Genomic DNA, 25,465 nt, shown 5'->3' with positions numbered 1-25,465 from the left:
TGCTGATAGCTCAGAGTCTGGAGCCTGCTTCGGATTCGGTGTCTTTTTATGTTCACATAAAACTTATACAGAATTCCTCATAACTTCCACATGACAGTCCCAATTCTCCCCTGTTAATCTATACATTCAATTCCTTATTTCATCCTTCTTCAGTCTTTCTCCTAACTCCTTCTAAAGGAGACAGTGCAGAGACAGGCGCGAGGCCCAGCCACAGCAGGGAATTCCTCTGGCAGGATGAATGCTGTTTGCAAGATGTCCCCTAAAGCCCCCTCCTAGGCTCAGCTTACAGAAAGACCACTGAACCCTAGGAAACATTCCCAGACCCCCAGGGACAATAACTGTGACAGAAGCCACACACCCTCTGGGGATCTTCCATCGGATTAAGACATTTTCCAGAATGTTGTTCATGAGTTATTGTGACCCAACCCTTCCACTCCCGGAAGTTGACTTTCCCCTATCATTTTCATCTCCAGCTGGCCTTCCAGGACGCTGGCTAAAAAGTGCCTCCCCACCCAGGTGACCAGGGTGGCACCTTTGCCTAATCCCATAATTGTAATGGCTCATACACACTCAACACTCATCCTGAGGGTTGTTACGTAGCCACAGTCTTCACAAAAAATCTCATGAGTGTTATCATCCCTGTTTTAACAGGTTAAAAAAAAAAAAACTGAGACAGAGAAATTAAGTAATTTATCCAACATCCCACAACTCATATTTTACCCTCACCTCCCACACAAATAAATGTTAATAATTTAATCTGGGAAGAGAACACCTGAAGATTTCGAGGTCTCCTGAATGAAATCTACCTTCCAGAATGATTTTTGCTCCCCCACCCCATTTGCAGGATTCAAGTCAGTATTTTGTTTTCTGTCTTGCCCTTCCCTTATGCACATATTCCCTCACACCACCCTTGCAATGCACATCCCATAAAAGCATGCTTTTATGCACTTCAATCTCTTTGGGGAAGAAACAGAGTCAGGTTCCTGGCCCCCATGACAAGTCATTCTTACTGAATTGTCAAGATTTGCATAGCTTTTCTCTGGCCACAAAAGTGGTGCAATAGGGAAAGAAGATGTAATGAGAAGCAGGAGGCTGGGAGAGCTCTTAGAGTGGTCATAAAGGGGAGGAGAGTCCAAATGCAGAAACAGTCATAAAACACACCCAGAATTTGTGGCCTTTGAACAATGGCAGCCCCACCTGTCTCTTTCCGTGCCTGTTGGCATCTGACTTCCTTCTCGGCCTGCCCCTCCTGGGCTTGTCTCAGACCAGTACTAGAGACCTGGGCGTGAGGTCAAACCACAGCACCCAGCACTGAGCTGTGTGGGTGGAGAGGGCAGAAAAGGAAGGAAAGCATTCACTGAACAGGGGACCTGACACCTCTGTATACAGCACTTGGGCACGGAATGGATTAATAAGGGCTGCTTGGCAGGACTGGAGGTTTAAGGAGTTTAGTAGAGTCATACTTGCCTAGTGCTGTCTGACTGAGAGCAGAGGGGAGGGTGTGGGAGGCATCACAGCAATCTCCCATTTAGAAACCCATTGTCCCTCCCTTCTCCCTTGGTTGGGTTACATTCCTCTATCCAAAGGTCACTTGTTCACTGAGTTGGGTTCCAGGAAAAACAAATCTCCGTTGAATCTTAAAGACCCAAGCACTCAATTCAGCTCAGGAGTGTCTATCATCTTAGTGATGACCAGATGCAAATATGTTTTAAAGGCCCAGCAGAACATTTTGACTAGAGCCTTTGCACTCAAAATCCCTTTGAGGATTGCTGAGCTACACACCAAGGGAGGAAGGAACCTGGGAACCTTTATTTTTATACCTCATCCAATACTCAGAATCGCCCTTTGAAGTAAGTGCTATATCCCTTTTTTGCAAATGAGAAACCAAAACTGCAAGAAGTCAATTAACTTGTCTCCTCTCCAAGAACTGGTTTAGAAAAAAAAAAAAAAAAATGGAACCAAGACTCAGACTCATATTTCTGAAATCTCATGACTTCACTCCACACCATCCTACCTACTAGAACTCAAAGAAAGGAAAGATGACTGCTTCTAGCAGAGATATTCACAAAGGGCTTCAGTGAAGAGATAGGGTCTGAGATGGGCTTTAGGATTGAACAATAATTCAGGAGGCTGAGCAGGAAGGCAAGGGCACTATAGGAATAAGGGAAAGAATTAGGATAAATTCAGACACAAGAAAGTAAACTGCAGTTGAGCAAGGTAGCAGATTGGGGCCATGCTACAGGGGCTCTGAATGGCACTCTAAGGAATCTGAACTTATCCTACAGATGACAGGAGTAACTGGGAAGCTTTAAGAAAGTCAGCAACATCACAGGGGCACCTGGGTGGCTCAGTCGGTTAAGCGTCCGCCTTCGGCTCGGGTCATGATATCACGGTGCGTGAGTTCGAGCCCCACGTCAGGCTCTGTGCTGACAGCTTGGAGCCTGGAGCCTGCTTTGGATTCTGTGTCTCCCTCTCTCTCTCTGACCCTCCCTGCTCATGCTCTGTCTCTCTCTGTCTCAAAAATAAATAAACATTAAAAAAAAATAAAAGAAAGAAAGTCAGCAACATCACAAAATAGCGTTGCCAGAAAGAAGATTCTCGCAGGCAAGACGGGAGGCAAGATGACTTAGGGAGATGGTTCTCAACTCTGGGGACTCATTACTTCCCTAGAAGTTTTCTTTCTTTAACTTTTCATTTTAACATACTTTCAGACCTTCAAAACTGTTCCAAAAACAGTCAAAGTTCCCTCATACCCTTCACTCAACTCCCCCAAATATAAATGTTGTAGATAAGCACAGAACAATTACCAAAATCAACAAATTATCATTGACACAACACAATGAACTTATTTACAGATCTTGCTCAAATTCCACTAAGGTCCTTTTTCTGGACTAGGAACTGATCTAGGATCAAACATTGTATTTGGCATTTTTTTTTCCTTAGTCTCCTTTAATCTGGGTCAATTCCTGAGAATTTCTTTTGTCTTCATTAACTTAACATTTTTAAGAGCTTTGGCCAATTATTCTGTGAAATGACCCTCAGTTTGGGCTTCTCTAACATAGCCTCATGATTAAACTTAGGCTATGTACTTTTAGCAAGAATACCACAGAAGCGGTCCTGTGCCTTCTCTGTCAATCGTATCAGGCCCATAATATTGACATCTCTCGCATTACTGGTGATGCTTCGAACATCTGGCTAAGGTTTCTCTGTAAAATAACTTCTTTTACTTGGGATATTTTAAAAACTACAAATGTCTGGGCCATACCACAGACCAATCAAACCAGACTCTGTGGGGATAAGTCATAGACATTGGTAGGTTTTAAATGCCCTTCATGTGATTTTAACCAGCAATGACGGCTGGAAACCACCAGTTTAAACAATGAAGATTAGAATACTGGAAATCAGTAAGGAAGCCATTCCTCAGGCCTCTCTTGTTAAAAGAACAGCCAATTCCAGGCACAGATAAATATATTTGGACTTTGGCATGGACTCATGGTAGGAGAAAGGAAAGGCCAAAAAATCCCCTGATTGAGAAAGTGATGGGTGAGTAGACTGGTCTCTAATGAAAAAAAAAGAAGGTGGGGAGCACCTGGGTGGCTCAGTCAGTTGAGCATCCAACTCTTGATTTTAACTCAGATCATGATCTCACAATTCATGGGTGGAGCCCCGCATCGGGCTCTGTCTCCACTGACAGATTGGGATTCTCTCTCTCTCCCTCTCTCTCTCTCTGCTCCTCCCCTGCACTTCTCTCAAAAATAAATAAGTACACATTAACAACAACAACAAAAAAGTCAGGATGCTAAGTAAAGTGTCCAGCCCTTTATATGTGCCCTATAAAGGCACCATATAATTTTACTGTCTTGAGCCTGACATGAGTTCATAACTGTCACTGAGGGAGGAAACTATAAATCATGTAATATAAATATACGACCACACATGAAAGTTGAGCACTTCCGGGTACAGTTGAATGGATTATTCACAGAATCTAAGTGACAGGTGCATGATCCCCCTTAAACAACCTTGCCCTCCCCACTTGGTCTTTGTCCTTAATCTCTTCTGAAGCAAGTAAGGACCCTGTTGTAAATTTCGTGAAATAGGAAAGTGTACAAAGCTCCTGTCACCAGGCTGTTGAAGCAATGATATTGTGCTCAACTTCCTTAGCGTTATTATCTTGAGGTTTCCATAAAGAGATTTCATCAACCCTCCCTTGGAGGGGCCATCTGATAACATGCAAAGAGAAACACAAATTTAACCCAAATAGAGGGTCAGGAAGGACCCCAATGAGAATTATCCCTAAAGTATTCACAAACTACCAGGATCTGGGGCTGCAGGAGGAGCTGCTGCTAGGCAATAAGTGACAGAAGAGAGGAGACCTCTAACACTCAGGGAGGACTAGCTCTAACACTCAGGGAGCACTACAAAAAGATTTAACTCAATTATCCCTCAACTGCTACAAAACCAGGTATCCCTCAAGTCTTTCTATGGGATCTCACTGAGAGGCTGGCACATAATTAAATGGTGAAATAATTTATAGAAGGGTGGGACAACTAGGTCAGGAATGGCTGAGAAAGGTTCCTTCCACAAAAGAGGCAGGATTCAGGTTAGGCCTCTGAATGGTCAAGTCTTAGGGAAACAGAGACAGGGAGACATGCAAGCATGGGGAACCAGGTGTCAGGCACTACTGAAGATGCTAATTTCAAGGGGGCTTTCTGGAATGAGAGCGGGTTTGCATGTTATTTTATTTATCGCTCCCAACCTCCCACCATTTATTTCAGAGGATGCTGAGCCTCAGAAAGGTAAAGTAACTCGCCAAGGTCAGTGGTGGATCTGGGATTAGCAAGCAGGTATGTCTAACTCTGAAGCCCAAGCCAATACCACCACCACTGAGAGAAGACTGAACATAGTATGTTTTGGGAACAGGAAGGAGCGAGGAGAACTATGGTGGAAAAATGAGATTAAGAAATAGGGAAGTTAGGTAAGCTTGCTAAGATGGGACCATAATGTTGTAGAGCCATGAAAACTAGACAAGAAACATATGAATTTGATCTTGTAGTTACACAAGAGCCACTAAAGATTTTGAGTAAGAGAGTAATCCAAAGCGGTGCCTTGAGCAAAGACTGAAGGGGATAGTGGTGAAAATAGGGGTTCTGGGTTCTTACACCAAAGAGATGCCACTAATAACAGCAAAGAGGGCCCTGAGATACAGAGGAGTGAGAACTGAACTAAGCGTCAGAAGCTTGGGTTTAAATGTAAAAAGTTATGCGATAAAGTCATGACTTCATTAGGCAAGTCACGCACTCTCTCTGGAATTCAGTTACTTCTCAACCAGAAATCAGGTGAAGTGAGAACTCATCCCTTAAATGACCTCTAAAGCTTTTCTACTCAAAGTGTGGTCCACCAACCAGTAGCAATGCATCATCCAAAAGTTTATTAGAAATGCAGAATCTCGGGGCGCCTGCGTGGCTCAGTCGGTTAAGCGTCCAACTTCAGCTCAGGTCATGATCTCATGGTCTGTGGGTTTGAGCCCCACGTCGGGCTCTGTGCTGACAGCTCAGAGCCTGAAGCCTGCTTCAGATTCTGTGTCTCCCTCTCTCTCTGACCCTCCCCCGTTCATACTCTGTCTCTCTCTGTCTCAAAAATAAATAAACATTAAAAAAAATTTTTTTTATAAAAAAAAAAGAAGAAATGCAGAATCTCAAAGAGAGAGAGAGAGAGAGAAAGAGAGAGAAAGAAATCTCAGGCCCCACCAGAGATCAGAATCAGACCTGTATTTAAACAAGGTGATCTGTAAGCAAATTAAAGTTTGAGACAATTCTCTAAAGTGTGTTCCAGTTCTAAAACGCAATGGTTTCTCTCACTTGACATGAAAAAAATTACCTATTTACTTCATTTCTGTCTAACTGATTTTTTCACTTTATTGTTTCCTAATTCTAACGCTGCCGCCACTACACACACACACACACACACACACACACACACACACACACACGCACACTTGCCTGAGCCTGAGAGTTCTTAGGCAACACCAGTGAGGCAGCGCTGCCATCTCGTGGCCATAACCGTAAGTGCACTTAGTCCTACCTTCTTGCCAGGCAAGGGGGTGAGAGTTGGCAGACAGGGTGAAGTCCAAGTCACAGATTAGATAAGAGAATCACAACCACTCACAATGACTGGAAGGAACTATCAGAAAGAGGTCAGCCTGCATCATACAGTAATGTCGCATTTCAAAGGGTAGTTTTTGTAACACCTAATAAAATGTATTAGTGGGGAAACTGGGTTCCAAGCCAAGCTCTGTCCTTGTAATCTTAAAAAAAAAAAAAAAAAAAATCACTATGACACATTTTCAGACACATTTCAGACATTTACTGCCTGAACTCTGCCAGTAAACTTATAATTTTCCAAGGAAATTCACTTTGCTGTGATAGCTTTCTCATCCTGAGCCAAATGCGTCTGATGGACACTCACCAATCTGAATCCTACTCTCTGTAGGCACTGAAATACATTAAATACCTTTCACATGACAGACCTTTCCCAAATGATGATTCTGAAGTCCGTACACTCTCCTGCCCCTTTCCAACGGGCAAAGGAAGTAGTATCCAGCACAAGGGAAGTGTGTCCAGCACAGGAGCGTTCTAACCAGAGCAGCAGAGCCACAGGACCACCCACTTCCCCATTCTGGGCACTAGACCTGTGTTAGAAAGCCATGTACTACATCAGTTGATTTGACGACACTGGTTTTTCCTACTTGTGCAGCTGCTCAGTCACCCCACAACTTTGTTGGTGTATACATTTTACTCAGTTTTATTTTTTAAGAAATATTTATTAGAGGCACCTGGGTGGCTCAGTCGGTTAAGTGTTCGACTTCGGCTCAGGTCATGATCTCACAGTTTGTGAGTTTGAGCCCCGTGTCAGGCTCTGTGCTGACAGTTCAGAGCCTGGAGCCTGCTTGGGATTCTGTGTTTCCCTCTCTCTCTGCCCCTCACCTGCTTGCTCACTGGCTCTTTCCCTCTCTCTCCTTCTCAAAAATAAATAAAACATTAAAAATTTTTTAAAAAAGAAGTATTTATTAGAGCCTGCTATGTACTATCCACTAGAGACACGAAGATGAACCAGACCTGGTCCCTGCCCTCACTGAGCTCTGGGTTATGGAGACAACCCAATTCAAAGCCAAACCATCGGGGTGCCTGAGTGGCTCAGTCAGTTGAGCGTCTGACTTGCTTTTGGCTCAGGTCATGATCCCAAGGTCATGGGGTTGAGCCCCACATGAGGCTCCATGCTGAGAGTGGAGACAGCCTGAGAGTCTCTCTCTCTCCCTCTGCCCCTCTCTCTCCTGCTCTCTCCAAATAATACTACTATTACTACTACTAATAATAATAATAATAAAATCTGGGCACCTGGGTGGCTCAGTCAGTTAAGCATCCAACTCTTGACTTCAGTTCAGGTCAGGATCTCACTGTTTGTGAGATCGAGCCCCTCATAGGGCTCTGTGCTGACAGTATGGAGCCTGCTTGGGATTCTCTCCCGCCCCCCTCTCTCTGTACCCCTCCCCCACTTGCACATGCTCTCATTCTCTCAAATAAAATAAACATTTAAATAATAATAATAATAATAATAATAATAATTGGGCGCCTGGGTGGCTCAGTCAGCTGAGTGTCCGACTTCAGCGCAGGTCATGATCGCACAGCTCGTGAGTTTGAGCCCTGCACTGGGCTCTGTGCTGACAGTTCAGAGCCTGGAGCCTGCTTGGGATTCTGTGTCTCCCTCTTTCTCTGCCCCACCCCACTCGTGCCATGTCTCTGTCTCTCAAAAATAAATAAACATTAAAAAATTTAAATAATAAACAAACAAACAAATAAATAAATAAATATTTGGATGTTAAAAAAAAAACCAGACCACCACAGTTCAGCAGGAAATACCTCAATAGAGGTAAACAAAGACTTTTGGGGACCATCTCAGTAACCCCCTGTGAAAATCTTCCACTCTTGGTTTCTGGGCTCAGTTTTCTTCATTTCAAACTCAAAGTGAAAGGAAAATAGTAATAATGCAAATGTCCCAGATGGTCCCATATGGTCATGGTTGGGCCAGGCATTTCCTTCTGGTTAATCCAAGGCATCTGCGGGCTCTTTGTAAATGTCCACTCTCTCCTGTTACAGTTGACCACAGCTGCACACAGACAGAAATTCAAGGAAGTCGAGAAATCTGAGTGTTAGTCCTGTGGCTTTGCAGCTAACTGACTACATGATGTTGTACAAATCATACAACTTCCCTGGGCCTTAATTTCCTCTCTGAACTGGAGCAGTTGGGTTAGCTCCCCGTGGGTCTCTAGATCTAGTGAGAGCCCCACAGAGACAGTTTTACACTTTCTTCTCAGTAGTCACCACCTAGCAAACACTGGACACACATTAGGTGCTCAAATGTCTACTGAATATATGTATGAATAGACGATTATTACAGCAGCATGAATCATGGAATCGATCAACAAATGATTCTGAATGTCTACTAAGTACACTGTGGAGTAGGTAAACCAAATAGTGACAGAATGGTATTTTCTCCCCACTTTCCCCTCACCTTCTTCCTGAAAGGGGAGCTTTGTAAGTTAGAGACACTGTGTTAACACAAATAACGTTCTCGAGATGGGCTCTAACTGGTTGCTAAAATGAACAAGAAACAATCTGTTTGTCTTGGGTGTGTTTTATATCAATGGACCTGACGGACCCAAAGCCCCCTCCATGGTACACAGGACCCGACACCACACCCCAAGTCCTTGGAGGGGAAAATCAGACGGAGGGAATGACAGGGAGCCAGGACAGAGGGGACCTAGAGGAAGAGCTGAGGAGGAGCTTCACTCATTCCCCAGCAGCCTGAGAGTGGACTGGTGGACAAATCGACAGGCAAAGGAAAGTACCCCCACAAGGTCCCTTGTAGTGCGTGACCATTCATAAGTGAAATTTTCTTTCTGGTAATGGACTGCACTTTCACATGCTTCCTACCATGCCAGTCCTAGTTAAAGTGTTACAAGAATATCACTGAATTCAACAAACATTGATTCAACAAACATAGGCCCAAAGTGTCAGGCCCTACATAAGTTCTAGAACAAAAAAATGAACATAATAACCCCTGCCCTCAACGATCCCTGTCCAATTAGCTCCATGCTCCTTCTCTGCACTGCCCTCCTCTTGGCCCTCCACCAATCCAAATCCCACCCCACCTGCGAGAACCCCGTCCCCCAAGCCCCACCTACCCAGAGTCCCCGAGTGACACTGAGCCCACAGTGAACTCCTGTCACTTCTGAAATTTGGTTCCACTCCCACCTCTAGGTTTTATGAATATATGTCATTTCGCTAGTTAGATTTGAGCGTCCTGAGGACAGAGACCATTGTTAGAATTTTCCAGAGAAAGGCGCCTCGGTGGCTCAGTCAGTTAAGTGTCCGGCTCTCAATTTCAGCTCAGGTCATGAGCTCATCCTTCTCCAGCTCCTCACTGGACATGGAGTCTGCTTAAGTTTCTCTCTCTCCCTCCCCCTCTCCCTCTTCCCCAGTCATGGGTGCACTCGCTGTCTCTCAAAAAAAAAACCTTTTTTCCAGGGAAACCACAACAGTGCTTCATATCTGACCAAGCTCAGACCAAGCCCAAGCCTTCAACTGGAGGACAATCCCTGTTGTGCCTGGCTCCAGGCAGGTGCTTTATAAACTTTGTAGTAGCAAAGTCTACAATCAGCTCTCCAACATGTCGATAAGCAGTGATAATATGAAAATTGAGAGGGTAAGAATGATCATACAGAAATCAAAAAGGGTTTGACTCATGCCTTGCCTCTTCCCTCCTCTTAGGTAAAACAAAATCATGCCAAGTTTTCTCACTCCTGCCTGGAGGCTGCCAGAGAGGACTTCCTTGTTAATCTTCCCCACAGCCCTCACAAATATCACCCAGCATTCAAGCCCAGCCTCTCCTCTTTCTTTGAGCACATTTCCTAACGTCTCTGAAAGGAGTCAAGTTTAGTAAGTGCTGATGTTCCGTAACTAATGGTTACTCTAAGTAGTATTACTTTCTTCCCTCCTTGGGCTGTTTCCAAACAAGGTCTGGAGTCAAGAACCCCAAGGGCCTGGGCAAACATCCTTTAAGGGCTCCTTCCCTCCTGTGGTTCCCGTTTCTCAAACCGCCTTGGACCTGACGCCCTGGGGATCTTCCACCAACACAGTTCCCTATACTTCAGGCTGCAACAACTAAGCCACAGCCACCTTCCTGATAAACTTCAAGGAGGCCCAGTTTGACCACTGCTTCAGGGCCAATGTTTTGAGCAGGGGAGAAATAACCTCGCCTCTAGTCACCTCTACTTCCCACCTTACTTCTGTGGCCACAGACACGGGAGGGAATTGCAAACACAGTAAAGACAGACAACTTCTCGAGCAACACTACTGTTGTGTGTACTGTGCCAAGGCCGGAGGCCCGGGGGACAGAGGGGAAACAGACCACGTCATCCTCTTTTCTGGCAACCCTTAGTATTCGCTTTCCTGGCAGATAGTATGCTAGAGAGCACTGCCGAAAGATATAAGGAAATTCAAAGAACAAAAAGACCCGGGGAAGAAATCATAACATACTAGGGGGTAGGGAGGCGGGAAGGAGGAGGGAAGGGAACCAGTATTGTGGCCAAGTTATCAGTCACCTTCTTGTGTTCTTAAGAATGCTTCATTTCTTTTGTTTGCCCAGTTTTTCCTCCCAGATTCCTGTAAACCTGTTACCTAACAAGGTCAGCGTCACTTAGGTGTTCTCACCCTCTAATGGGAACACTGGCCAGGGATTAAAGCCCAGACCGCCATCCTAAGAAGTCTGGGAGCCTCCAACTGGGAACCTTCCACACTTTCTTCAGGCGACCTTACAGCAGCACCAACAATCGCAATGAGAATTCTAATCTCTTCCCTCCTTCTGTTGCTGCCACTAATGCTGATGCCTATGGTCTCTAGCAGCCGAAATCCAGGTAATAAGATTAATTTTCTATAAAGGGGAAACGGGGGGGGGGGGGAATGTGGCAAAATAGAGAAGAAAATGTGGCCAAAAACCCAAAACAAAACATGCATTAAAATGTAGCCCCTTCCAGGGACACCTGGGTGGCTCAGTCAGTTAAGCACCCGACTTCGGCTCAGGTCATGATCTCATGGTTCGTGAGTTCGAGCCCCACATCGGGCTCTGTGCTAATAGCTCGGAGCCTGGAGCCTGCTTTGGATTCTGTGTCTCCCTCTCTATCTGCCCCTCCTCTGCTCACACTCTCTCCCTCTCTCTGTCTCTCAAAAATAAATAAACATTAAAAAAATTTTTTTAAAAATGTAGCCCCTTCCAGCCATAGGGATTTGGGGCAAGTTAGCCTCCTCATCTACAAAAAGGAAAAAACTATACTTACATCCAAAGAGTGTTGTGATAGTGAAATGAGAGAGTGAGTATCAAAATGTCTGAACTGTAGCTAGCAAAATATATACATGTTGGCTCAATAAAGATTTGCTCCCTGGGACACCTGGGTGGCTCAGTCGGTTAAGCATCTGACTTTAGCTCAGGTCATGATCTCACGGCTCATGAGTTCAAGCCCCGCAATGGGCTCTGTGCTGACAGCTCAGAGCCTGGAGCCTGCTTTGGATTCTGTGTCTCCTCTCTGTCTCCCCCTCCCCCTCTCATGCTCTGTCTCTCTCTCTCTCTGTCAAAAATAAACATAAAAAAAACTTTTTTAATAAAAAATTAAAAAATAAACATAAAAAAATTAAAAGAGGGGTGTCTGAGTGACTCGGTTGGGCATCTGACTTCGGCTCAGGTCATGATCTCACAGCTTGTGAGTTCCGCGTCAGGCTCTGTGCTGACAGCTCAGAGCCTGGAGCCTGCTTTCGATTCTGTGTCTCCCTCTCTCTCTGCCCCTCCCCTGCTCATGCTCTGTCTCTGTCTCTCTCTCTCTCAAAAAATAAACATTTAAAAAAATTAAAAGATTTGCTCCCTTGCCTTCTCCCTCTAATCCCTTTCCAGAAGAGCCAGTCTTGGTGATGGTGGAGTAAAGGTGTTGAAGGCAACTGTACATTTGAGGAAGAGAGAAGTCCTTGCTTATATTCTTTTATAGTGCACCAGATATGCCACCAACAATTTTTAACGCTATTTAATGATAAAGTAATAAACTAGAAAAATCATATTACCAGACAGCATTCACATTGGAAGTTTTAGCCATACTAAGCTCATCTCTTGGGAAGCAGGTCTTAGGTTAAGGGCTCCAAATAGGCTCCAGCTTTCACTACATCTCAAGTGCCTAGCCCTTAGCAGAACAACTGTGCAGAAGAAAGCTCATCCCATATATGTTTCTACTCGAGAGAACCATCTCCCCGAAGGCTACTTTGAGAAAGATAGCTTTGCTGCATACTTATCATCAACTCAGTCCACCCCAATTTCAAACTTCCCCTCCCTTGTAGAGAGAGCTCTCTGGAAGGTGCTGGGCCCATAGCATCAGGGCCTAGACCACCAGTCTGGAAGGGAAGGCTTTTCCATCATTGCAACAGACACCAAGGTTAGAGTCCTCAGCCTTGATTCAAAGCTCTAACCACAACCTGCCTTTCCCAATCCACCCCTCCACTCACTAACAAGTGCTCTAGGCTCCACCTAAACTAGACTGTTGGCTGTTCCCTGAACAGCTCTTATGCCTTCCTACTAGTTTGACTTTGTTCATACTCTCAGCTCAGAATCCACCTCCTCCTCACGGCCTCCCTGATTCCTCTCAAGACCAGATGTGAGCCCTCTGTCCTGTGAATGTGCCTGGCCTAAACTTGACTCTCTCTTTGCACTTGCCACATACCGTCTTATACTGAAGGTGTTGCCGTGCCTTTCCTACCTTCACCCCCCTGCCCTTCTAGACTGTAACCTCCTTGGTGGCACAATCTGGTATATTGTCTCCATATCCGTCACACTATCCAGCATAATATTTAGTAAATATTTGCTAAGTGAAAGAATAAAATGCTCATGGGGCACCTAGCTGTCTCGGTCAGAGGAGCATGCAACTCTTGATCTCGAGGTCATGAGCTTAAACCCCACGTTGGGTATAGAGATTACTTAAATAAATAAAACATAAAAACAAAAAAAGAATAAAATGCTCAGGTTTCTAAGTTCAAAGTGTTGCCCTTTAAAGACTCTACACCTGGATTTGATAGCAGTTCTGTTGACATTTGGGGCTGGACAGCGCTTTAGGGCAGGGTGTTATTTTGTGTTGTAGGGTGTAGAATGTATTCTGTGCATTGTAAGATGTTCGGGTAGCATCTGTGTGGTCTCTACCAACTACATGACAATAGCAGCCTCTTCACCTCTGTCCCCAATTAAGACAGCCAGAGTTAACTCCAGACATTGCCGATTGTCCCCTGGAGGGAAAAACCACTCCCCAGCTGAGAGTGCTGCTCTCAGCAATAGTTGCTCTATAGCAATAGTTCTCAAACCTGGCTACGCGTTCAGACTTACCTGGACCTGTAAACTCAGCCTTGAAGCCCAGAGAACCTAGATCTGAATCCTGGATCCACCACTTATTTTGAACCTTAGACAAGCTGCTTCGCTTTCTGGAGCCTGTTTTATCATCTTAAAAGGAGTAAAATGCTACTTAGAATATATCATTGTTGTGAATATTATCTGTAATGTGTACCTAGCAAGGATTCAATAAATGGACTGAGTAAAATTCCTACAGTAGCTCCTAAAGCACAATGGCAATGAATTTGGAGAAAGCTTTCTGTGCCACCAGGTGGCGCTATTACAGACACATCCGGCTCAAATTCGTGTACCCCTGCCAAGGAGTTTTGCAGCACCCAAGTCTGGCTAGAAGAAACGACACCCCCCCCCACCTTCCCCTGCCAAAAAAATTCTCAAAATAAAATCTGATCTTACTTTATCTCAAAATAACCACATACATGTACAGTGTGTTTTTCACAGAAAGGGAGGAGAACAGATAAGAATATATGAAAATGTTAGGAAACAAATCACTTATAATAATAGATTAATTACTCATAATATCATTATTAACTATAAAATTACCTACAATAATAGCCGAAATGTATTAAGCAATCCTATGTGGCAGGTAATATTTAAACACTTCACACACATTGCCTCATTGTGTCCTCACAGAAATCTAATATATTTTTTAATTAATGTTTCATTTTTCAGACTTAAAAAAATAGATAAAAATAATCAGAGTTCCAATATATGCTCCATCCAGTTTTTTTCAAATAACATCTTACAACACCATAATATGATGATCAAAACCAGGAAATAGGCATTGATATAATACTATTAACTAATGTACTAATATTTAGATTTTGCTAATCATCCCATTAATGTCTCTTTTTGGTCCAATCCAGGATGCTACACTAAATAAAGTTATCACATCTCCTTTGATTTCCCCCAAACTACGGTAGTTTCTCAGCCTTCCTTGTCTTTCATGATTTTGACAGTTTTAAAGAGTACTGGTCAGTTATTTTGTAGAAAGTCCTTCAAGTTGGGTTTGCTTGATGTTTCTTCTTGATTAAATTCAGATTATGCATTTCTGGCAAGAATACCACAAAAGTAATGTGTGCCTTCTCCATGCATCACAGCAGACGGCCCGTAATACTGAATTCCCAACTACTGATGTTAATTTTGAACACTTGGTTAAGGTGGTGTCTGCCAGGTTTCTCTAGTGTAAAGTTACTGGTTTTCCCACTGTAATTAATAAGTATCTTGTGGAGATACTTATGCAAATAGCCTGTTTCTTCTCATCATACTTTTGCCCCTTAATTTTTAAAATCCATTGAGGATTCCCACCCACCTTCAACAAGTGTTAGTATGGTATTAGCCAAATGATGATTTCCTATTTCCATCATTCCTTCCACATTTATTAACTGGAATTCTACTATAAGAAAAAGCTGCTCCAGGCACCTGGGTGGCTCAGTCAGTTGAGCGTCCGACTCTTGGTCTCAGCTCGGGGCTCGATCCCCATGTACCGTGAGATTCTCTCCCTGCTTGAGATTCTGTCCCTCTCTCTCTCTCAAAATAAATACACTTAAAAAAAAAAAAAAAAGCTGTTCCTTCTCTCCCATTTATTTATTGAATTTTTAATTTATTTTTTAATGTTTATACATTTTTGAGAGACAGTGGGGGAGGGGCGAGACAGAGGGAGACAGAGGATCCAAAGTGGGCTCTGTGCTGACAGCTGAGAGCCCAATGCAAGGCTCGAACTCACTAACCATGAGATCATGACATGAGCCAAGTCAGAGGCTTAACTGACTGAGCCACCCAGGCACCCCTTGAATTATTTATTTATATGAGTAAAGACTCATGGACATTTATGGATTATAACCCATTGCTACCATTATTTATTGTGTTGTTCATATTGTCTCAAAATTGACCATTGAGACCTCCTTCAAGCAGGCTTCTGTGTCTTTTTGACATATCATTTTTTAGCAGTTCTGGACTTTCTGATACCACAAGATGTTCCAGGCTTATCTTGTACTTCCCTGGCCCGCCTTGGAATCAGCCATTTCTCCAAGGAGCCCTGGTTCCTTTCATTGGAGAATGGTCCTCACAAACCATGAGTACTAAAGTATTGCCCATGGCTACTAGGTGCGAGTGCTTCTAGGCCCTCTAGTGGACAAAGCTAGGAAACAGATGCATGCATACACACACAAATGGACTATTATTAATCCCGTTTTACAAATTAGGTAAATGGGACATAGGAGTTATGCAACTTATCCAAAATAATAAAGCTAATATGTAGTGGAACTGGGAAGTCAAAATAATGACAGATCTACCACAAGTCCTAACAAGTGTAATAAGTAACTTCTTTTCACATACAGGTCACCAGAAAACAACAAACCTAACATTCTAGCATAGACACTCTCTTTGGGACTGAGTGATAGAAGTCCACAATAATAACCACCACAATAATCGTCATATACTGAACACCTACTTGGGCACTGGGCATCGGGCACCACTAGTAGCTCATTTATTCCTAACTCTGCAAGATGGATACTATGATCCTCATTTTACAAGCCAGAGAACCAAAGATCAAAGAAGCTAAGTTACAGAGAAAGTTGTTGATCCCAGATCATGTAAAATTGATGCTCATTCAACTATATCAGTATTTCCCAAAACTGATTTTTAGGTAGGGCATAAATTAGCTTTTACTTTAATAGTTACATGTTTATGTTAATGCATGTTAGAAAAAAGTCTACATATGTACCAAACCCATAACCTCACAGATAATACTGCATAGGATGAAGCTGTTTTGTAAATTAAATGTACTTAAAGAAAAAGTATGAGGCAAATAATAGTAGAGGTGGTACAAGCTACAGCAAAAATTATAAAGGTGATCCAGAAATGTCTGAGGTTTGGGAGACATAATACTATAGTAACATTGCAGCTTCATTTTAAGTCACACCGTGGAATTAGGATTCTAAAGGCTGCAGAAAGAACAACAGACTAAGAAACTTGGACCTGGGTTTTAGCTTCAGATGTATCCCCATTACCTTTGTGAACTTGGGCATTCCATTTGCTCTCTCTGGACCTCAGTTTTCTCATCTGAAAAAAACAAAGGCAGACAGTGATTTAGTTAATTCATGAAACCCTTTTAAAAGCAACTTAGTAATAGTATCAGGCAACATAAAACTGTTCTTAACTCTTGACCCAGTAATTCCACTTTGGGAAATCTTGCCCAAGACAATAATCTAACATTTGGAAAACAGTAACAAACAGAAAGAATTTATCAATATCCAAAAATAAACAATCTGAATATTCAGCAATGGACAAACAGTTAAATAATTTGGAGCACACACACTAGTTGGGAATGTTATGCAGTCATTAAAAATGTCTGTTATGGGGGCCCCTGGGTGGCTCAGTTGGTTAAGCATCCGACTTTGGCTCAAGTCATGATCTCACAGTTCATGGGTTCGAGCCCCGCATTGGGCTCTGTGGTGACAGCTGGGAGCCTGGAACCTGCTTCGGATTCTGTGTCTCCCTCTCTCTGTTCCTCCCCTGCTCTCTCTCTCTCTCTCTCTCTCTCTCTCTCTCTCTCTCTCTCTCTCAAAAATAAATAAACATTAAAAAAAAATTTTTTTTAATGTCTGTTATGGGGGTGCCGGGATGGCTCAGTCAGTGGAGCATGTGACTCCTGATCTCGGGGTCACGAGTTTGAGCCCCACGTTGGGTGTAGAGACTACTTTTTAAAAAAGTGAATAAAAATGTCCATTATGGAGATGACATAGCAACATGCTTATAAGATGAACCAAAAAAAAAAAAAAAAGTGTTCACATACTATGGTTATCACTGTATAAAGAAAATCGTATGTAGGAAACACACCAAAATACACCCAGATGATAAAAGTAAAGATTTCTTTATTTGTACCTTCCAAATCATCTCTAAAATAGGTATATTACATTTAGGGTAGAAAAACTTCTCAATAAAGGGATCCAACTAAATAATCTCCAAAATTCCTTCTGACTCTAATATTCTGTGGCTTTCCTCTGCAACTACAAGTAAAGGTCACGTGAGAGTAAAATATTAGAAAAGTTTAGATGGCAGGGGCTATGTTTGCTTGTTTAAATTATTTTAACAGCACTCAAAACAGAACATGAGAACATTGGAAAACTAGCACTTGGGGAAATGATGCAACACCTTCCATCTGTGTGGCAGAAAGGGCACAAGTCTGGGAAAGAGACCTGGATTGAACCAGATGATCTCTGAGGGCCCTCTCTAGACAACTTGTTCATTCACTCATTAACAAACATTTACCAAGTGCCTACCATCTGTCAGCTGTATGTAGCTGAATGACTACTGAGCCACTGGTTCAGAGTCTGGTGTCGGAGAAAGATTTTTAGTTTGCTAGGGCAACCATAACAAAATGGCACAGAATGGGTGGCTTAAACAACAGAAATTTATTTCCTCACAGTTCTGGAGACCAGAAGTACAAGATCAAGATGTCAACAAGTTTAGTTTCTTCTGAGGCCTTTCTTCTTGCTCACAGATGGCCACCCTCTTGCTATACCCTCACATGATCTTTCCTCTGTGCACATATATCTCTGGTGTCTCTTTGCCCAAATCTCTTCTTCTTGTAAGGACTCCAGTCGGACTGAATTATGTCCCATCCTAATGACCTCATTTTAACTCAATCATCTCTAAAGACCCTATCTTCAAATACAGTCATACTGAGGTATGTACCAGGGGTTAGGGCTTCAACATGAATTGGGTGGGGGTGTGTGGACACGATTCAGTCCACAACAGATTTCAAACAACAAACTATATTGTATAACTGTGCATTAAGAGAGCTGCATTCAGATACAACGGGGAACCATGGGAAGGCATAATTAATTCTTACAGGAAATATCAGAAACTACTGTACAGACAAGCATCATCCAGGCCCAGTTCTAGCTCCAGAATCTCAAGTCTACAATCCACCATCCTTGATAGTGATAAAAATATTTTAAGTATCACAAAATTGGAATAAGACAGCATCAGGTGATAAGACAAACTTGACTAGAGGCCAAAAGAGTAATGGATTTGTTCCAGAGGCACAAAGGTAAATACCATCCTCTTATAGCTGAACTGGGATTATGGATTCAAATACAGGGAACTTAAAGGTCAGGTGAAGATCCCAACTAGTTTATATAATAATCTGCTCTTGGGCGCCTGGGTGGCGCAGTCGGTTAAGCGTCCGACTTCAGCCAGGTCACGATCTCGCAGTCTGTGAGTTCGAGTCCCGCGTCAGGCTCTGGGCTGATGGCTTGGAGCCTGTTTCCGATTCTGTGTCTCCCTCTCTCTCTGCCCCTCCCCCGTTCATGCTCTGTCTCTCTCTGTCCCAAAAATAAATAAAAAAACGTTGAAAAAAAATTAAAAAAAATAATAATCTGCTCTTTGTTCTCATTCCTTAAGTCATGAGAATTTTAATGCATGTTGGGGTGGGGAGTATATTGTCAGGTCTTAATTAAACGCCCACCTTTTGTCCTTTTTTCCATCCAGAAGCCATTCTTTTTCCACCTACCTCCAGCTAAGCTTTCCAGATTTTTTTTTTTTTAATTTTTTTTAACGTTTATTTATTTTTGAGACAGAGAGAGGCAGAGCATGAACGGGGGGAGGGGCAGAGAGAGAGGGAGACACAGAATCTGAAACAGGCTCCAGGCTCTGAGCTGTCAGCACAGAGCCCAACGCGGGGCTCGAACTCAAGGACCGGGAGATCACGACCTGAGCCGAAGTCGGACGCTTAACCGACCAAACCACCCAGGCGCCCCGCTTTCCAGATTTTAAACCTCATTTCCTTATCCATTTAAAATAGTCGCCTCTCGGGGCGCCTGGGTGGCTCAGTCGGTTGAGCGTCCGACTTCGCTCAGGTCACGATCTCACCGTCCGTGAGTTCGAGCCCCGCGTCAGGCTCTGGGCTGATGGCTCAGAGCCTGGAGCCTGCTTCAGATTCTGTGTCTCCCTCTCTCTCTGGCCCTCCCCCCGTTCATGCTCTGTCTCTCTCTGTCTCAAAAATAAATAAACGTTAAAAAAAAAAAAAAGTCACCTCTCGAAGTACCCTAGGATCCCTGACTAAAAAGGAAGGGAAAAACTCCACTAGGTAGCACAATGCTGGGGGAGCATTTCTGTTGGCCCCTTCCGTTTCCAGTGCCTGGAAGTGACGAGTTTCCTTCCACCAGGGGTCGCCAGAGGCCATCGGGACCAACGCCAGGCTCCTAGGAGGTGGCTCCAAGAAGGCAGCCAAGAATGTGAGTGCAAAGGTCAGTATCAACAATAGCAGTACACAGGTCACAATCCAGCTCTCCCCTGAGTCCCCCTGACGCCAATGCAGATATCTTCTAGGATGACTTCACCCACCGCCCTCTCCACCGGCCCACCGCATGCAGCACCAACTCTTGTCTTCTTGAGTCTCAGGCAAGAGCTGAACCCCCAAGGTTCAGGGGGAGCTGGCTGAATCTCTGGCTGCCACTTCCCCCTTACACTTTTCCCCAAGAACCCAGGGCTGCCTTCCAAAAATTTCCTGGATCTTGTTTTCAACCTTGTTATATTCATAAATAAGACTGAAATTAGGCAAAATGCTTGGCCAAGGCAGACACCTAGATCTTTTCTTCACTTTTTGGTCTCCTTAATGATATCCTGATGCCTCCTCCAAACCTGCCATCAAATTCTTGCCAATACAGGTCAGGCAAAACAAGTCAGAAATCCTGGTGTTCACGTAAATGGGTATCTCTACTGTTCTGTGTTGACTCTTTTCCCTGCCCCCACTGCAGTGTGATAAGCTGGAAGGCAAGAAAGATGGCAAGTAAAGCCCTGCCCTACTCCCTACTCTGAAACACATTAATCTTCCCGTCTAAGCAGCAACCCTGTTATTTCAGACTGGTTCCTGAGAGCTCCTAAAAGAAAACTCATGACAGTGCCCGGGCTGCCAAAGAAGCAGTGTCCCTGTGACCATTTCAAGGGCAGTGTGAAGAAAACCAGTAAGTTTCAAAAGAATGACCTTCCTTAAACGAGGGTCACTGTGGAATCAACTAGAGCCGAAGCAGGGGTTGAGAACAGACAAGAGAAGTGAAATAAGACCAAGATAATCACACCTCTCAGTCCTTTCTACTCAATGTCAACTCGTGGGGAAATAGGAAGAGGAAGGAAAGCAGGATACAATTTTCCTAATACTAGAAAGTTTCAAACAAATTCTTACATTTTGGAAGCCCACTGCCTATCAAAGTAGAAGGAGATGGGGCTATTGGAGACCTGGCCATTGATCACTGATCTCTGAAGATGACACCAGTGTCAGTGTCAAACAGAACTTGATTCCTCCCTTGAGCAGTTTTTAAATGTCATATTAAAAGTAAATTAGCGAATTAAACTGATTAGTATTATGATATTATTAAGAATGAGAGAAATCAGCATCCTTATCACTGCAGGTAGAAGTCAAATACAACTTGGTAGTATCTACCAAAAATTGAAATGTGTGTACCTTTTAACCCAGTAATCTCACTTCAAGAAATCTCCAGCATAGAATACTAGCATGGATACTCAAAGATATACACACAATATTAATTAGAGCAGTATTTGTATTGACAAACTGATGGAAATAAAAAATATTCATCAAAAGAAAACTGGGCAATTCAGTAGTTGTCAAAAATAATGAGTTAAATTGTTATGTGTTGATCAGAAAGATAACCACAATATATATAAAGTGAAAAAGAGATATTCCCTATTTCACATGCTTCACGAAAATAAGTTTTAAGTACATTAAAGATATAAATTTGAGTAGCAAATTTACAAAGGAATATGAGAGAATATATTCATGATCTTGGGGTATGAAAGGATAAGCCATAAAAGAAAGGATCAATAAATCTGATTTCATTGAAATTAAGAAATTCTGGTCATCAAAAGAATGAAATGACAATCCAAAAGTAGACAGTATCTGCAGCATATAAAACTGACAAAGGGATTAATATGCAGAATATATAAAGAATTCTGACAGACCAAGGAAAGGAAGTCAGGCAACACTACAGAAAAATAGGCAAAATATTTGAATAGGCATTTCAGAGACAGGGAAATCTGGTAATTGGAAAAATGCAAATTAAAACCAAACAGATCTACACATCATCAGACTGGCAAAAATTTTAAAGTCCTACAATACCAAGTATTGGCAAAGAGTAGGACAGAGAAATTCTCATATCCTGCTAATGGGAATAATTAATTGATAAATCACTTTGAAAAAGTGCTGGCAGTTATCTACTAAAGTTTAAGTTCTTCTGACCAAGAAATTCCACTCCTAGGTATATGCTCAAAAGGAATGTACTCTTTTTTTTTTCAATTTTTTTTTTACATTTATTTATTTTTGAGAGACAGAAAGAGAGCACAAGTGGGGGAGGGGCAGAGAGAGAATGAGACACAGAATCCAACAGGCTCCAGGCTCTGAGCTGTCAGCACAGAGCCCGATGTGGGGCTCGAACCCACAAACTGTGAGATCATGACCTGAGCCGAAGTCAGATACTTAACCGACTGAGCTACCCAGGCGCCCCAAAAGGAATGTATTCTTATATACACCAGGATATATGTACAAGAATTTCATAGTAGCATTGCTCATAACTACCTCAAACCAAAAACTAACCAATGGGGGCGTCTGGGTGGCTCAGTTGGTTAAGCTTCCGACTCTTGATCTGAGCTCAGGTCTTGATCTCAAGGTTTTGAGTTCAATCCCGCGTTGGGTGCCACACTGGGTGTGAAGCCTACTTAAAAAAAAAAAGAAACTGACCAACAAATAAATGGTGGTATATTCGTATATCATATATCAGTGAAAATGAACACATAACAATGTAAATGAATCTTACAAATACAACACTGAGTGAAAAATTTTTTAAAAAGACACAAGACTTCAACTCAGGTCATGATCTCACGATTCATGGGTTCAAGCCCCGCGTCAGGTTCTGTGCTGACAGCTCAGAGCCTGGAGCCTGCTTCAGATACTGTGTCTCCCTCTCTCTCTGCCCCTGCCCTGCTCACGCTCTGTCTCTCTCTGTCTCTCAAAAATAATTTTTTTTTTAATTTTTTTTTTCAACGTTTTTCTTTATTTTTGGGACAGAGAGAGACAGAGCATGAACGGGGGAGGGGCAGAGAGAGAGGGAGACACAGAATCGGAAACAGGCTCCAGGCTCTGAGCCATCAGCCCAGAGCCTGACGCGGGGCTCGAACTCACAGACCGCGAGATCGTGACCTGACTGAAGTCGGACGCTTAACCAACTACGCCACCCAGGCGCCCCTCAAAAATAAATTTTTAAAAAATGTTTAAAAAAATAGGCAAAATTAAACTGAATTATTTAGGAATACATAATTAGGCAGTAAAACAAAAAAGAAAGTGTTTACTATAAAAGTCAGGATTACCTCTGTGAGGGGGAAAAGGAGGATAGAGATCAGAAAAGGAGGGGTATTGCTGGCCAATATTCTATTTCTACTCTATTTCTTAGGCCTAGATAGCAGTTTCATGGATATCTGCTTTAGAACTATTAATTAAACTGCACATATGGGGCACCTGGGTAGCTCAGTTGGTTAAGCGTCTGACTCTTGACTTGGGCTCAGGTCATGATCTCACCATTCATGGGTTTGAGCCCCACGTCAGGCTTACACTAATAGCATGGAGCCTTCTTGGGATTCTGTCTCCCACTCTCTCTGCCCCTCCCATACTTGCTCTCTATTTCTCTCTCTCAAAATAAATAAAAATTTTAAAAAAAGAAAAATCAAAGAAATTTTAAACAATAAACTGCACATGTAAGTTTTTATGGATTTGTATTGATGTGTATATATAATATTTTGCAATAACATATGATTTGTTAAAGGTGCAGAGCAAAGCAATATGTATAGCCTAATCTCATTTTTGGGTTTTTCTCATTTGTTTGGTTTTTGTTTTGTTTTTAATGTTTTATTTATTTTTGAGAGAGAGAGAGCCCACGCATGCATGAGAGAGAGAGAGAGAGAGAGGGAAACAGAGAATCCCAAGTAGTCTCGGGGCATGGTCAGCACACAGCCAGACAAGGGGCTTAACCTACTGAGCCACCCAGGCGCCCCTCCTTTTTGTTTTTTAAAGTAAACTACTATGTTTACATACAAAAAGATATGGAAGGCTATATAGCCAACTATTAAGAATAGTTAGCTCTGGGGAATGGGGAGTGAAGGATCTTTATTTTTTATTTTCAATTTTAAATGTTTTTAATTTTAATGTTTTCCATTGGATTAGTATCACTTTTATATCATTTTAAAATCTTTCATCAAAATTAAATTTTTAACGGGCACTTGGGTGGCTCAGTCGGTTAAGCATTCAGCTTAGGCTCAGGTCATGATCTCACAGTTCGTGAGTTCAAGCCCCTCATCAGGCTCTGTGCTGACAACTCAGAACCTGGAGCCTGCTTCAGACTCTGTGTCTCCCTCTCTCTCTGTCCCTTCCCCACTCATGCTCTGTTTCTCTCTCTCTCTCTCAAAATTAAACAAACATTAAAAATGTTTTTGAGAAAAAAACTAAATTTTTTAAATGTTTTTAACATTAGTCTTTGTTTTAACCCTAGGGCACCAAAGGCACCACAGGAAACCAAACAAGCACTCCAGAGCCTGCCAGCAATTTCTCACACGATGTCAGCTGGAAAGCTTTGCTCTGCCTTTATAGGAGCCCTGAGGGCCCACTCTCCCAATGCAACTGTCTCAGTCCAGAAGGCAGTGAGTGCACCTAGACGATGTTCTCCCACTTGCAGCTCCGCCTCCTTGTCCCCACTCGTGTTTTCACAAAGCATTTTCCCCAAGATTACTGTTCTCTCTAGTGCCCTCTTCTCTTCTTAGTCTTTTCTTGTACCCTACTGATGCCTGCCCCCCCCACCCCCCCCACCCCCCCACCGCCCCGCCCCGCCCCGCCCAACGCACACCCATTCCTTAATTACCTGAAAGAAACCTGGAAACCTCAGTTTCTTAGCTGGTCCCAAATGACCCTAAACATAACCAGGCAAGTAGCAAACAGAAGCCAATAAATATTTTTAAATGCAATAAGTCAAATCATTTCTTTCAAATGGGGTCTGGCAGCTCATTCAATCCCCCATTTTAGCCTGTCTACTGCAAACTCTACCCAGATTCTACACACACTTCTCCCCACCACCAGTCTTACTCTCTTCCTCTCCACTGCCCAACTTTTTATTCTTTCATTCATTCAACAAACCTTTTTGGGGTAAGAGCTAGGTGGGGCTAAGAAAGCAGGTATAGCAGGGCACCTGGGTGACTCTGTCAGCTAAGGGTCCGACTCTTGATTTCAGCTCAGGTCATGATCTCACAGTTTGTGAGTTTAAGCCCCACGTCAGGCTCTGCGCTGACAGTGTGGAGCCTGCTTGGGATTCTGTCTCCCTCCCTCTCTGCCCCTCCCCTGCTCGCTCTCTAGCTCTCTCTCAAATATAAGTAAACACTTTTTAAAAAGGCAGGATCTACTACAAAGCTGTAAACATCAAGACAGCATGGTATTGGCACAAAAACAGACACATAGACCAATGGAATAGAATAGAAACCCCAGAACTAGACCCACAAAAGTATGGCCAACTAATCTTTGACAAAGCAGGAAAGAATATCCAATGGAAAAAAGACAGTCTCTTTAACAAATGGTGCTGGGAGAACTGGACAGCAACATGCAGAAGGCTGAAACTAGACCACTTTCTCACACCATTCACAAAAACAAACTCAAAATGGATAAAGGACCTGAATGTGAGACAGGAAACCATCAAAACCCTAGAGGAGAAAACAGGAAAAGACCTCTCTGACCTCAGCCATAGCAATTTCTTACTTGACACATCCCCAAAGGCGAGGGAATTAAAAGCAAAAATGAACTATTGGGACCTCATGAAGATAAAAATCTTCTGCACAGCAAAGGAAACAATCAACAAAACTAAAAGGCAACCAACGGAATGGGAAAAGGTATTTGCAAATGACATATCAAAGGGCTAGTATCCAA

The 25,465-nt window shown here is 43.0% G+C and overlaps 1 protein-coding gene and 1 long non-coding RNA gene across 3 annotated transcripts in view; one reads left to right on the top strand and one right to left on the bottom strand.

Annotated features, from left to right (window-relative positions):
- LOC109494790 overlaps positions 1–25,465 on the bottom strand; it is a 100,775-nt gene that overhangs the window by 71,127 nt on the left and 4,183 nt on the right. For both annotated transcript variants that reach the window (XR_006590519.1, XR_002149845.3), the window contains exon 2: positions 16,500–16,551. This is a non-coding gene — a long non-coding RNA (uncharacterized LOC109494790). The remainder of the gene's footprint in view (positions 1–16,499; positions 16,552–25,465) is intronic.
- On the top strand, positions 10,585–24,382 carry CXCL17 (C-X-C motif chemokine ligand 17). Its single transcript, XM_003997765.6, has 4 exons — positions 10,585–10,972; positions 19,662–19,742; positions 20,358–20,459; positions 24,048–24,382. Exons 1-4 carry the CDS (start codon positions 10,894–10,896, stop codon positions 24,143–24,145), a joined length of 360 nt encoding a protein of 119 aa, XP_003997814.1. The 5' UTR covers positions 10,585–10,893; the 3' UTR covers positions 24,146–24,382.

The sequence above is a fragment of the Felis catus genome, chromosome E2 (assembly GCF_018350175.1).
Source record: "Felis catus isolate Fca126 chromosome E2, F.catus_Fca126_mat1.0, whole genome shotgun sequence".
NCBI classification, from domain to species: Eukaryota; Metazoa; Chordata; class Mammalia; order Carnivora; family Felidae; genus Felis; species Felis catus.
This window is presented reverse-complemented; position numbering and strand designations above follow the sequence as displayed.

Bases quoted from the DNA above. Each gene is read 5' to 3' on its own strand.
- CXCL17 (XM_003997765.6), top strand. From the start codon at position 10,894: ATGAGAATTCTAATCTCTTCCCTCCTTCTGTTGCTGCCACTAATGCTG. The intron at 10,973-19,661 runs GTAATAAGATTA...TCCTTCCACCAG, and splicing joins CTCTAGCAGCCGAAATCCAG to GGGTCGCCAGAGGCCATCGG. The intron at 19,743-20,357 runs GTCAGTATCAAC...CTGTTATTTCAG, and splicing joins CCAAGAATGTGAGTGCAAAG to ACTGGTTCCTGAGAGCTCCT.